This window comes from Ceratotherium simum, unplaced genomic scaffold, assembly GCF_057802395.1.
Source record: "Ceratotherium simum simum isolate JZ-2026a unplaced genomic scaffold, ASM5780239v1 HiC_scaffold_43, whole genome shotgun sequence".
Lineage (NCBI taxonomy): Eukaryota > Metazoa > Chordata > Mammalia > Perissodactyla > Rhinocerotidae > Ceratotherium > Ceratotherium simum.
Genome location: NW_028261259.1, coordinates 2,758,062 through 2,771,523, shown reverse-complemented (window position 1 = coordinate 2,771,523; position 13,462 = coordinate 2,758,062). Strand labels below are relative to the sequence as shown.

Sequence of the window (13,462 nt, the reverse complement as noted above, 5' to 3'; positions counted from 1 at the left end):
ACCTAGCTGTGTGTCTTCTGGTTGACAACTCACTCTTAACTATTGTATACTTGTCCCAAGAACCAACACACTTCTGTGGACGTTAATCAGCATTCTAGATGCCACATTTACCAACAAAGGCTTATTTATTCATTAAAGAAGCCTCAGTTGGATATCTGCTTGACAACATTTTATGGACAGTTAATTGATTGGAGTTACGTGAAAATAATAGAACAGTAAATCTTTAAAAATATTCTGGAATATATGACTTTTACTAATTCAGGCCAGTTTGTATCCAGTGAAATCCACTAAGAATATTTTGTTCTGTGTGTGCCTTAGTGAATAATTATACAACAAAACTATGTGACTTGTATTCCACTGTTAGAGCAAAAAGACTCAATATGCTGTTTCCTGGCCGAAGGCTTGACCTACCCACTGTGTTCTTAGAAAATAGTTAATTATTACAGTATTTCTTTTTTTTTCTTTAGAAAATTTAGACTTTTAGAATTATCAGTGTTTGCTATAAAATGGGTAAATAAATTATAAACATGTTTATTTTAAACCAGAGACATATTTTAAGATACATTTGTCTTGTCTTAGAATAAAGTGATCATTTGTTATACCTACAATTGTTATTTAAATTTGGAAGTTTAGAAACTATCCATGTAAGAGATGATCAGTCTGTAGAAAGCAGTGTACTTTTTGAGTTCTTTGCAAAAATAACTGTAAAAGTATTTATCACATAAAAGTTCTTTGGATTGTATTTCTTTTTTGAGGTTAAGAAAAGTAGGGAAATATAAGATAACATAAGGTTAATGATAACTTTACTCTAAAACTTTCCCAAAGCCATTACTTAACTTTAATATGTTTTCTTAGTATTTTCTAAAAAGAGAAACTAACATATCAGTTGTTTAGCTTTAAAAAATATCTGACTTCTAGATTTTATCTTGTCTTTTCAATATACATGCAACTGACTTTCCTTTCTCTGTAGGTAGGACACTGACAGTGATGACCTTCATGTAGGTCCTACTGTAAGATCCCAAATCGTTAAAGATTAGAGCTTTATATACTGTATACCTTAAGACAGGCGAATAGAAGGATTTTTTTAGAATGGATACTTTGAAAACATTATGAAAGCATTATTAGTAAACATCAGGAGTTAAAGTCAGTCATGTTCTTTGATTAAGCTTGAATTATTGAGTAATTTTAATAAGTACACCTTTCTCTCCAATATACACAAACTCCCAAGATATTCAGGTGAATGAAAATTTTCTTGAGTTTTGTGAAGACTTTTTTTCTTTTTGGCATGAATGTTATTTAATTTCCTGGAAGTTTTATTCAGAGACTTTTAAAGTGATAAAATGGATATAAAAGTACTTTAAAATATCCAAAGTGTTATGTACATATAAAGTTCCCAACTTAATTGCTTGGGTACCTAAAGTTCTTTGGTAAGTCATTGTTTCAAACTCAATTTATTTTCCACTAGACTATATTTTAAATGAGTATTAATACCTAGCAAACTTGTAGCCACGTGGTATAGATTATTTCTCTGACATTATCATCTTTTCCCTCCACTTCTTCTCCCCTAGTTTCTCTTCCTTTTTTCCTTTTCTTCATGTTTTTCTTTGACTGTAGTGGAAAGATCAAGAGTTTTGGGATCACAAACTTAGGAACTAGGCAGTTCACGGTTTGCATATAAGTTCTACTACTTACTATTTATATGACTTGAAGAATTTTCTTGCCTTCTGTGATCATCAGTTTCTTTATTTTTATGTCAGGAAGATTAACTGATGAGGAAATATACATAAAGCATTGACTGTGGGACAACTACATACTTAAATGGTTCTTCTACTTCCTGCCCTTCTACCCTCCCTCCCTCTCTCAGCCACCATTTAGGATATAGTTTTGTGAAAATATGTTGCCTAGTTCTTGTTAACCAGGCAACTCAGGATGCTCCTGGGCCCTCCCTGCTAGTACTCCCATTGCCACAAAACATCACAGGAAGAGAATGCTTGCCTAGTTGCTCCATAACCATTCATCTGCTTGATGATTCAGCTACTATTTGTAGAGGCCTGCTCTGTGCTAGTCGCTGTGATATCCAGTAGCTCTACAGCAAGAAAGGAATGTGACAATCTGGGAAATATTTCTGTCCTCTGAGGGCAGCCTAGTTATTCTGATATACTGCTTCCTAATTCCAGTGTTTGTAACTAAGATAAGTCCATTTGCATTTGATTTCATTCATGATATTTCTTGCCCAATTGACCTCAAATATAAAAGCCACTTATTAAGCCTGGAAATTTAATGCTTTTAAAAGTTAAAGTAAATCAGTGATCACACCCCTAGTGTGCATGAGGTCATACGAAGCTGAGGTCTTGATTTTCATTGGTCCGTTGACTTCAAATGCAGTTGACTTAATTTTATTGCTCAGTATAGCACGTGTTTTGTTACTGATCAGTAAAGGTAAAATGAATAGATAAGAGTACAGATATATTTATAAATTGTGGTTGCTGAAAGATTTCCCATCTGTTACACTTCAGGAAACTTCAAGCAGAAAGACATCAATTTCTGAGCACTTTTGTTATCCTTTTCATGGTATCCTTGTGATTGATAGTGACCTATAATGGGATTTCTGTGCAGTGGGCATTATAAACATCTTGAGAGCACATGTAATACAGTATTACTTGAAAAGCTTCACGTAGGAAGATTTTCTTCTTTTAGCTTATTGTATAAATGACTAGCTTTCTTAAAACTGAAATTTTTAGTTGAATTGCTACTAGGGCTAGAAAACTTGTATAAAAAATTTATGATCCCACCCTCAAATATCTTAGTGACGTTGAATATGAAAGCAGTGATGCCTAGAGTTCGAGAAGACTGCATACATATTGTCAAACTATTTCCCAGAAATGCTAATAATAATACCTGCCTTAAAATGTGTCAGATTCTGTGCTCTACCCTTTGCAAATAATGTCCTAAGTAATCCTCCTAACTCCTCTATGAGATGGGTACTCTGTGTCATAACTGAAGCTCCGAAGAGCTCAGCACCTCGCCCGAGGTCACCCAGCCCGGGACTGACAGAGACTTGATTGATTTATTCAGGAGTCTTCGAGGTGCTTGTGTCACCTGTAACCTTTGTGGCAGTAAATATGCTTATTAAAAATAAAAACTTTGGTGACCTAATAAGAATTAATTTGTATCCTGTTTTCATTTACATGCTGATTGTTAAAAACATATTTCTTAGTCATTTCTGTATCCTCTGTGAATTGTCTGGATATCTGCTTTGCGCATTTAACCTTGGTTTTACGATTTTTCTTATCAGTCTACATAAATGTTTCATATGTTAGGTATACTAAACCTCTCTGACATTTTCCTAGTTTGTTTGCCTCTAAACTTTGCTTGTTCTGTTTTTTGATGAATGAAATTTAAAGTCTTTATATATTCAGGTGTTTCATTGTTTTTCTATTTAACTTTTTGCCATAGAATTTAACATTTAATCTTTGAAAGTTCATCACTGTTAATCAATTGAGTTAAAAACATATATTATACATTTGAAATTTTTTGGTATAATGTATTCGGTTGAAGATCTACATTTTCTTTTTCTTCATAGCTCATTTCTTAATACATGTGTTACTAATATGTGTCCCTGCCCCTGAGAATCAACCAGGCTTTGCAGCACAGAATTTTACTCCATAAATTAGCTGCTGAGCCTGTTTTAGTGTGTCCTATGTAATTTTGGTGTCATGATAAAAAATTACTCTGTTAAATTTCCTTTAAATTGTCATTTCATTAAAGAAACAAAAATTCTCCTTAATATTTTCTTTTTACCCTCAATAATTATTGTTAGAGGTAAACCCAGGGTATGATTTATAAGCCTTTCTATGCATAAAAAAGTGCAAATATTAATGAACCTAATCTGTCTTCTAAGGATTTAAAGACAGCTATTCCTATTTATAGAAATGCTTGATTTTCTGTGAGCTTTGGTACTGTATTGTGAAATGTAGAAAGCCAATTGCTCTTTTCTCCTGTTGTCTCATTTTCCCTTTAACAATTCTGTAGTTGGTTGGGTGTAAGTTCTTTCAGGCTTCTCACACTTCACCAGAAAGCTGGTGTCACGGAATTAGCACAATGAGGAGCTCCATTTTTGCCTCCTGAATGATAAAAATCAGTGCAGTGAAAAAAATGTATGTCTGTTAACTTGACCTTTTAAAATACCTGTCACTTTTACCTCTATGGAAATTAAAGTAATGATTATGGCAATTAATGTTTCCAAATTTGTTAACTCACCAATTTATTATTTTGGTTAATAAGTCTCTTGAGTACCTACTGTATGCCAGATGCTGTGCTAGGTAGTGGGGTACAGCTGTGAGTAAGAAGCATACAGCCCGTGGAGACATAGACAAGCACATGGTATAAGTGGGAACATCAAGCTAGATACGCAGGTGCAGTACAAAGAGAGAAATAAGAAGGAAGTACAAAGAAATAAACTTTCAAAAGACTTGGTTAAGTATTTGATTCATATCAATTTTGATACGTTAGCATTTATGCTTTCCAAGGATATAAAGATTTCTTAATTTATCTGTCATCATTTATAAATAACAAAATAATAAAGATAGAATTTCATTTCTATAGAATGACAGTGAAACATCAATTATGTAAAATGCTTGTTGGTAGTGGAAATTTTTCCACATCTCAATGATCAGACAAATGAGATAGGGAAATAATTTGCTGCTATCTAGACTGTCATGGTCAACCTTGCATCATGAGCTAAAATGATAGTAATAAATTGGAATTATATGTTGAATTTGCCATAATTAAGCCTGTATTGGTTTGTTTTAAATTTTGCAAAAGTATATTTTTTTTCAGAGAGAGAATGTTCTGTAATATGCTCCCTGATTTGGGTAGGAAAGTATAACATATCAAGGTCTAAATTGTTTGTTTATTGTTTCTTCCTCCTGGTGTCTCTTCCATCTGTATTGTATAGAATGTCAGTGTTCTCAAAGGACAGAATTGTATGTGGTTTAGAACCCCGACTCCAGAGAGAGACTGCCTGTGTTGGAATCTAAGCTCTGTCATTTACCAGCCGTGTGCAAGTTCCTTAACCACTCAGTGCCTCCATTTCATCATCTGTAAAATGATAAAGTTGTTGTGACGATTAATGAATTAATACATGTGACATACTGCCAGGGATGTAGTCAGTTCTGTGTGAGTGTTGCTAGGGCTGCTGTTGCAGAGGCAGCAGTGGCTCTGGTGGCTTCTGTGGCTGCTCCTCCTTTTTTTGTTATTCTATTTTTAATATCACTTTTATTATTATTAAACACATCTTCCAAGTGTTACTATAAACACCTTTGGCGATTTTGCCTGTTGGATAACATTGCACATGTGCCCTGAAGTTACCCTCAAATAGAAATATAATGAGAAACATTCCCAAAACTGCAAAGAAATTTATAAGCATTTTTGTGGTTAACTCCCTGTTCTGTTTTTCAGAATTATTCACTGTCTAAAAGCAGTACCTAAAAAGCTATGGAAAATGTGGTGTAATTTTTTTCTTTTTTTTTAGTAAATATTATACGTGGGTGAATTTATACAAAACTCAGCATGGTGTCGTTTTTATGTGATCAATATAGAATTGAAGATCAAGAGTGAAATGAGCACAATTTCATAACTTAAGTGCGGTAAAAATAAAGAAGTGTGCTGACTCACTTTAGAATAGTTGGATTCCTTTTTCGATGTTATTATTTAATTATGTTTCACATGTCTGAGCATAATAAGATAACATGATAGATGTGCAAATGCTGGGTCAGAGTATGCTTGCTGTAAATTTGGGTAATACTGCCAACTTGTCCTCTGACGAGATTATGCAGAATTACATTTGAGTTGTGGTTTCCCACCACCGACTCTCTCCTCCCCAGCTTAGTTTCTTCCAGGCCCAGGGAGAATCCCTGCCTCAGTGAGTCTCAGGTGCTGATGGGCCTTTCAGGTGTGTTAGAGCAGAAGACAGCAAAGAACCACTGACTTAGTACCTTCTTCTCAACCTCCCCTCCCAAAAATCTAAGTGGCGTTCCTTGTTGTATCCTTGGATTTTATCAAAAGTTGCCACAAGGGACTACCACATGAAAAGAGCTTCCGTGTTTACAGTATAGCAGCAGTTGGAGACATTACCGTCATGCTGGTCAGTGCCCCAGAAAAAACGCCCCATCTCAGAAGACTATTGTAGAATTTAGCATCAGCAGACACTTTGACTCCCCTTAATGAAATGATTTCCTTCCTTGAGAATGCAAATGCATTATTTTTAGAACAGCTTTATTGAGGTATAATTTACACACCATACATTTCACTTATTTAAAGTTTACAATTCGGTGGTTTTTAGTATATTCACAGAGAATTGTGCAACTGTCACTACAAACAGTTAATTAATTTAATTTTCATCATCCCCCAAAAAACCTCATACCCTTTAGCAGTCACCCCCCACTTCCCCCCAATCACTTCACCCTTCCCCCGTTCCCCCCAGCATCCTGGCTATATCAGACAATGTTCTGCTGCTATTCATGGTGTTTTCGTGGCCAGATTTTTTGGAAGTGGGTGGCCGGGTTCTCCTTCCTAGTCTGTCTTAGCCTGGAAGCTCTGCTGAAACCTCTTCACCATGGGCGACCCTGCTGATATTTGAAATACCAATGGCATAACTTTCAGCATCACAGCAACACCCAGCCGCCACAGTGTCACAACCAACAGATGGGTCGTGTGGTTCCTGATCAGGAAACGAACCTGGGCGACAGTGGAAGAGCGCCTGATCTTAACCACTAGACCACCAAGGCTGACTCCCCACCCCAGCACTAGACAGTCATTAATCTACTTTCTATTTTCTATAGATTTTCCTGTTCTGGACATTTCATGTACCTTGACTCATAATGTGGGGCCTTTTGTGACTGGCTATTTTCACTTTTTTCACTGTTTGCAAGGTTCATCCATGTATCAATCAACACCTCATTACTTTTTGTGGTGGAATAACATTCCATTGTATGTATATACCACATCTGATTTATTTATCCATTCCTCAGGAGATAGACATTTGGGTTGTTTCCACGTTTTTGCTGTTATGAGTAATACTGCTATGAACTTTCATGTACAAATTATTGTTTGACATTGTTTCATTCATAAAATGACATGTTTTTAGGTTTCTTGGATATACCTAGGGGTGGAAAACCACTGAATTGTAAACTTTAAATAGGTGAAATGTATGGTCTATACCTAGGGGTGAGTCATATTGTAACTCTGTGTTTAACATTTTGAGCAATTCCAGACTGTTTTCCAAAGTGGCTAAACGATTTTGCATTCCAACCAGCAATGTATGAGGGTTCCAATTTCTCTACATTCTCTCCAACCCTTCTTCTTGTCTGTTTTGATTATAGCCATCCTAATGGATGTGAAGTGGTATCTCATTGTGGTTTTGATAAGCATTTTGCAAATGACTAATGTTGAGCATCTTTTCATGTGCTTATTGGTAATTTGTAAATCTTTGGAGAAATGTCTATTCAGATATGTCTATTCAGGTACTGTGGCCATTTTTAAATTAGGTTGTCTTTTTATTATTGAGTTTTAAGAGTTCTTTACATATTCAAGGTACAAGTTCCTTACAAGATATATGATTTGCGAATACTCTCTTCCATTCTGTGGGCTAACATTCTGCTTTCTTGATGGTGTCCTTTGAGGCACAAAAGGTTATAATTTGGACAAAATCCAATTTATCTCATTTTTTCTGTCATTTATGGTTTGGTGTCATAGTTTTGTCTAATTCAAAGTCACAAAGATTTATGCATATTTTCTTCTAACAGTTTTATAATTTTAGCTCTTACGTTTAACTTTTTGATCTATTTTCCGTTTATTTTTGTAGATGGTGTGAGGAATGAAGGTCCAACTTCATTCTTTTGCATTTGGATGTCCAGTTGTCCCAGCACAATTTGTGGGGAAAAAAACCTTATTCTTTTCCCTCTTGAATTGTTTTGGCACCCTTGTCAAAAATCAATTGACTGTAAATGTAAGGGTTTATTTCTAGACTCTCGATTCTATTCTGTTGATCTGTGTGTCTTATCTTCATGCCAGTACCACATTGTCTTAATTACTGTAACTTCTTCTTTTCAATCTGGATGCCTTTTATTACTTTTTCTTGCCTAATTTCTCTGGCTAGAACCTCCATTACAATGTTGAATAGAAGTGACAAGAGCGGACATCATTGTCTTGTTCCTAATCTTTGGGACATTCACTCTTTGATCATGAGTATGATATTAGCCATCAGTTTTTCATAGATGCCCTTTATCAGGTTGAGGAAGTTCCCTTCTATCCCTAGTTTGTTGAATGCTTTTTATTAAGAAAGGATGTTGAATTTTGTCAAATGTGTTTTCTGTGTCTACTGAGATGATCATGTAGTTTTTTGTCCTTTATTCTATTGAAATGGTGTATTGCAAGTATTGATTTGGGATGTTAAGCTATCCTTGCATTTGTGGGATAAATCTCACTTGGTCATGGTGTGTAATCCTAAAATGTTACTGGCTTTGGTTTGCTGGTATTTTCATTGAGGATTTTTGTGTCTATATTCAGAAGAGATTTGGGTTTGTAATTTTCTTTTCTTGTGGTGTCTTTGGTTTTGGTATTTGGGTAATACCAGCCTCTTAGAATGAGTTGGAAAGTGTTCTCCCTACTATTTTTTGGAAAAGTTGGTGAAAGGTTGGTTTTAGTTCTTCTTTAACTGTGTGGTAGACTTCAGCAGTGAAGCCATATGTTCTGAGCTTTTTTTTTGTGGGAAGTTTCAGTCACTTGTTACAAATCTGTTCAGATTTTCTGTTTTTTCTTGAGTCAGTTTTGGTAATATGTGTATTTCTAGGAATTTGTCTATATCGTCTGGGTTATCTAAATTCTGGGTGTACATCTGTTCATAGTATTCTCTTATAATCCTTAAAGTTGGTAGTAATGTTCCTTCTTTCATTCCTGATTTAGTAATTTGTCTTCTTTTTTTCTTGGTCAGTCTAGCTAAGGGTTTGTCAACTTTTGAGCTTTTCAAGAATCTTCTTTTGGTTTAATTTATATTCTTTATTGTTTTTTTATACTCTATTTCATTAATTTGCACTCTATTCTTTATTATTTCCTTGCTTCTGCTTGATTTTGACTTAGTTTGCTCTTTTTCATCTGCTGTCTTAACGTGGAAGAAGAGGTTATTGGTTTGAGGTTTTTCTTCTGTTTTAATATAAGCATTTACAGATACAAATTTCCCTCTGAGCATTGCTTTACCTATATCCCATAAGTTATGTTATGTCTTCATTATTTTAATCATCTCATCAGAAAGTACATTAGAAAGTATTTTCTAATTTCCCTTTTGGTTCTTCTTTGACCCATTGGTTATTTAGGATTACGTTGTTTAATTTCTATGTATTTGTGAATTTCTAAAACTTCTTCCTGTTATTGATTTCTAATTTCATTCTGTTGTGGTCAGAGAACATACGTTGTATGATTTTAGTCCTTTTAAATTTATTGAAACTTGTTCTATGGCCTAGCATATGGAAGACATTCCATTTGCATTGAGAAGGATATATATTCTGCTCTTATTGAATGGAATGTTCTATAGATATATATTAGGTCTGGTTGGTTTATGGTGTTGTACAGATGCGTTTTTGATAATGTCATTTCCCTTCTTTTTTTTTCAGCTGATGAATTAATCAGTCCTAAAGACATTGATCCTGTTCAGCGCTATATCCCACTACAGAATCAACGTAACGTGAGCATGAGGTTTTCCAATCAGGTAAAGAGAGATTTTATTTCTTGATTTAGACTCATTCAAAGACATTTAAAGCTTAATTGAAGAAGAAATTTTATTCTGAAGGGGTTTTTATTGCTTTTTCCGAGGGCGAAGATTCTCCGTCTCTGGTTAGTTAAGATTTACTTGTGGTAAAGGGCTCTTTTTTAGTGAGGGAGTATGAGCCAGATATGTCTAACAAGGTGTTTTCCAGGTAAACATTTTCCTCTTCAAAGTGGGTAAGCTTAAGGTGTCAAATGTCTTTGAGAAGCTGCAGTACCTATGGGAGGCAGGGAGATAGATGAGACGGCACCATATTGAAGGGAGTGGGGTCTGGTGAAAGGCCCTGTGCTTGACGTCTCTCCAGCGCTGTGTCTCCGTGACGGGACAAGTGACTGACAGAGTTGTTCTTAGTACTTGGTGATGTGTCGGGTGAAGGAATAGTTCTCAGTTTTTTACATTTAGTAGCTATGGATTCAGATTGTGTTGTGTCAACAGCGTAAGTGTTTGCAGGATCAGCAAGATTGATGTAGACTTGAGCAAACTCTCAAGTATTAAATGATACCAGTAATGAGGACTGTTAAAATGAAAATGCTGTGGATGATGGAAACTGCCTGAGGAGAAAGGGAATGAACTTGAGTGTGTGCCTGGGATTCCAAGCAGTTAACATTTATGTAATAAGAACAGCATCAGCACTTATAGAAGACATGTCTACAAAATTGAAATGCTCCTTTTATTTTAAAAAACGTGCATATACAAACACACACACACAGAGAAATAAATGTTTCTTTTAATGAGAGAAAGGAGAGCCAGCCGGCTCCGTTACATTCTATCCCGCTATTTCTGAGTCTTTTGCTGGTCTTCAACCAAACATGTTAAGTGCTCCTTGTGGTTTATAGATGGGAAGCTATTTGGGAGACTTGTAAATAAATGTTAAGATTTTCTCAAGAACATAAAATCCCTATGTTAATACGTGATAGAAATTTTTCACTGGCCTGTTAGCTCCTACACAAGGTGGGGATTTAGCCTTTATCTTAGTTACCACTGGGGTCAGTGCAGTACAAGTGTACATTCTGTACAGATTTGAGACATGCAGTTTATCATTGAAGAAATGATAAAATAGGGAATACATTTAACTTCATATTACCCAGTGCTGTGACTCGGAGCCATTTTAAGACTAGTGTTTATCATTTACATAGCATTTCACATGTGTGACCCACTTCTCTAGGGCAATGAAATCTCAAATCCTTTTCTTAGAAAATAAAGTAATAGGTCACAGATTTGAGGTGTGGGGGCAGGAGCCAGAGAACATCAAAGCACATGGCTAGCAAAATCCACAATATAAACAATTTTTTATGCTTGATACTTATAAGGAAGGCTGTGGGTTATTTTTATTTTTTGACATCCAATATGCTTGCAGCTCTTTCTCTCTCACTCAAGAAAGCATATCAGAGTGAGTGAGAGTGACTTTTATAGAGAATTTGCTTTACGTGTATTTTTTAACGTTGAAATCATTTTCTGATGTTGTCTGTGGCATGCCTCCCTGGTGGAGCCACATCGCAGCTAAGAGACTTGCTCTAGGGTAAGGACAAAGGCTCGTCTCCTGCAGCCATGTGGTAGATTACGTCTGTGCAGAGTTGTGTATGGTTTCTGAGAGGGAGATGATGGGGAGGATTGGCAGCAGAAAATTGCTGGGAGCTGTCATGCCCCACCCTACTGGCAGCTTAGTTGTGGTCGGATATAAAATGGTGAGGTGCCCTTGTCACTTTCTCAGCCATTTAAGCAGTAGCCAAGACTGGCATGCCCATGTCCATTGCTGGCTTGGGTGACATGGACTGGCGAAATATAGAGGTCAGATGTAGTCCTCTGCTTGAAATGGTGTCAGTGGCCTCTTGGTCATGATTGACCAGGTCAGACTTTGCAATTAAGTGATGTGTGGGGGTTGACCAGGTGCTTTAAAGTCTGCCAAGTGTTGGAAAAAGTAAATAGAGAGTAGTAAATTTCAGACAATTCCTGAAAACAAGAGAAATCCCAGACTTTGAAGGAAGATGTATCGGGGTCCCCATGACCACCCTTAGCCTCAGAGATTCACTAGAAGGACTCACAGGACTCAGAAGCTGTTATACTTACACTTAGGGTTTATCATAGTGAAAGGATACAGGATAAAATCAGCAGAGGCACATGGGGCAAGTCCTGAGGAAACCAGGCACAAGCTTCCAAGTGTGCTCTCCCAGTGGAGTCATGTGAGAGACAGTTACCCAGCAGCCATGTGTGACAGCACGTGCAGAGTGTTTCCAAGCAGGGAAGCTTTCTCAAGCTGGAGTGTCCAGGGTTTTCACTGGGGGTCAGTCCTGTAGGCATATAGCACCTGCATGACTGACCTCGGTTATTCAAGCCCTAGCCCCTTAGAGAAAAAGCAGATGTTTACCATAAATCACAATGTTAGGGGAAACCCTCTGGACAAACTAATACTTTGTGGCCCAAGGCCTCAGGCATGCAAAAACAGTCTTATCTGACAGAACATTCCAAGAAGCCAGCCAAGGGCCCATCCTGAAAACATGCCTTTCTTGGGAATGTTCAGGGTTTGAACAACCCAGACCTGCCGAATCAACTCATTCCTTCACAGAAGGGTTATGGCAGAAGGAAATTTCCAGAATCCAGAAAGCAGGGAGTGTGCTAGAACTGTAGAAAGGTCCATTCCTTCAAGTTTGCATAGGGCTATTGGCACATTGCAAACCCAAAACATTGAGGACTAAATTGAGAACTGTTGATTTTCTTAACAATACCCGTAGCAAATTCATTTCAGGAAAAGGGAATACTTTTGTACCTGGCGGTAAGACTGAGGTTGGAGAAGTGTGGTATCATCTAGGGTAACCCTTCTCACTACTCACTCTTTAGTCAGAAATTGCTGTTTCCTCTTGATGTTAGTTAGAGAATAAAACAAATCCCATTTTGTAAGTAAAGTTTAGAGAAGTAGAAAGAAAAGCATTGTAAGCAATAGCAGATATACTTGAACGTATTATGAGATTCTGACCAAAAAAAAAAAAACCTTTTGGAGGTCTTCGAATGTAAACTCCTAGAGATAAGAAACTATGTTTTATTCATTTTTGTAGCTTCAGGACCTGTCCTAGTACCACAACACCTGTTATATAGGAGGTACTCAGTGTTTAACTTGAAGGCTTGAGGATGCTTGAAGGGATGCTTGAAGGGATGTGTGAGGGGAAGGTCTGTCATGGGAAATAGTGGACTTCTCATGCAAATATCTCTAAATCTGTTCTCTAATTGTGATTCTTTCCTAATATTTAAACTTGAATTTCCAACTACCTGGTGATCATCTCTCCACAGATCTAGTATTTAAAACCCGATGTTTCTGGTTGTATACTTATTTCTAACTCATCAAGTTGTTACATTAAATATGCACAGCTTTTTGTATGTGCATATTTCTCAATACAGTGGTTTAAAAAATTTAAAAAGAAGTAAAACCCAACATTTCTAATGCCAAATTTGTTGTCTTCTCTTTTCAAACCTACCCTCTTTCCACAGTCCCTATCTTGGATAAGAAAGGACTGCAGTAGTCTCTTCTCACACCAGTAGCTTCTGTATTCAGTTGATTGTCATATTGGCTTTGCCTCTTCTGCAGTAACATCCACATTTGTCTCCCTTCATATTCATCCGCACTCGCCATGTACCACCCAGACTTTATTA

At 36.5% G+C, this 13,462-nt stretch overlaps 2 protein-coding genes across 2 annotated transcripts in view; both read left to right on the top strand.

Moving 5' to 3' along the window:
- Positions 1 to 13,269, top strand: part of LOC147911391 (phosphorylase b kinase regulatory subunit beta-like) — a 44,931-nt gene extending 31,662 nt beyond the window's left edge. Inside the window, exon 9 of the mRNA XM_087428006.1 lies at positions 9,669 to 13,269. Coding sequence (XP_087284132.1) covers positions 9,669 to 9,787 — 119 coding nt within the window. The 3' untranslated portion in view covers positions 9,788 to 13,269. The remainder of the gene's footprint in view (positions 1 to 9,668) is intronic.
- Positions 1 to 13,462, top strand: part of LOC147911390 (uncharacterized) — a 176,622-nt gene that overhangs the window by 133,511 nt on the left and 29,649 nt on the right. The window lies entirely within an intron of this gene.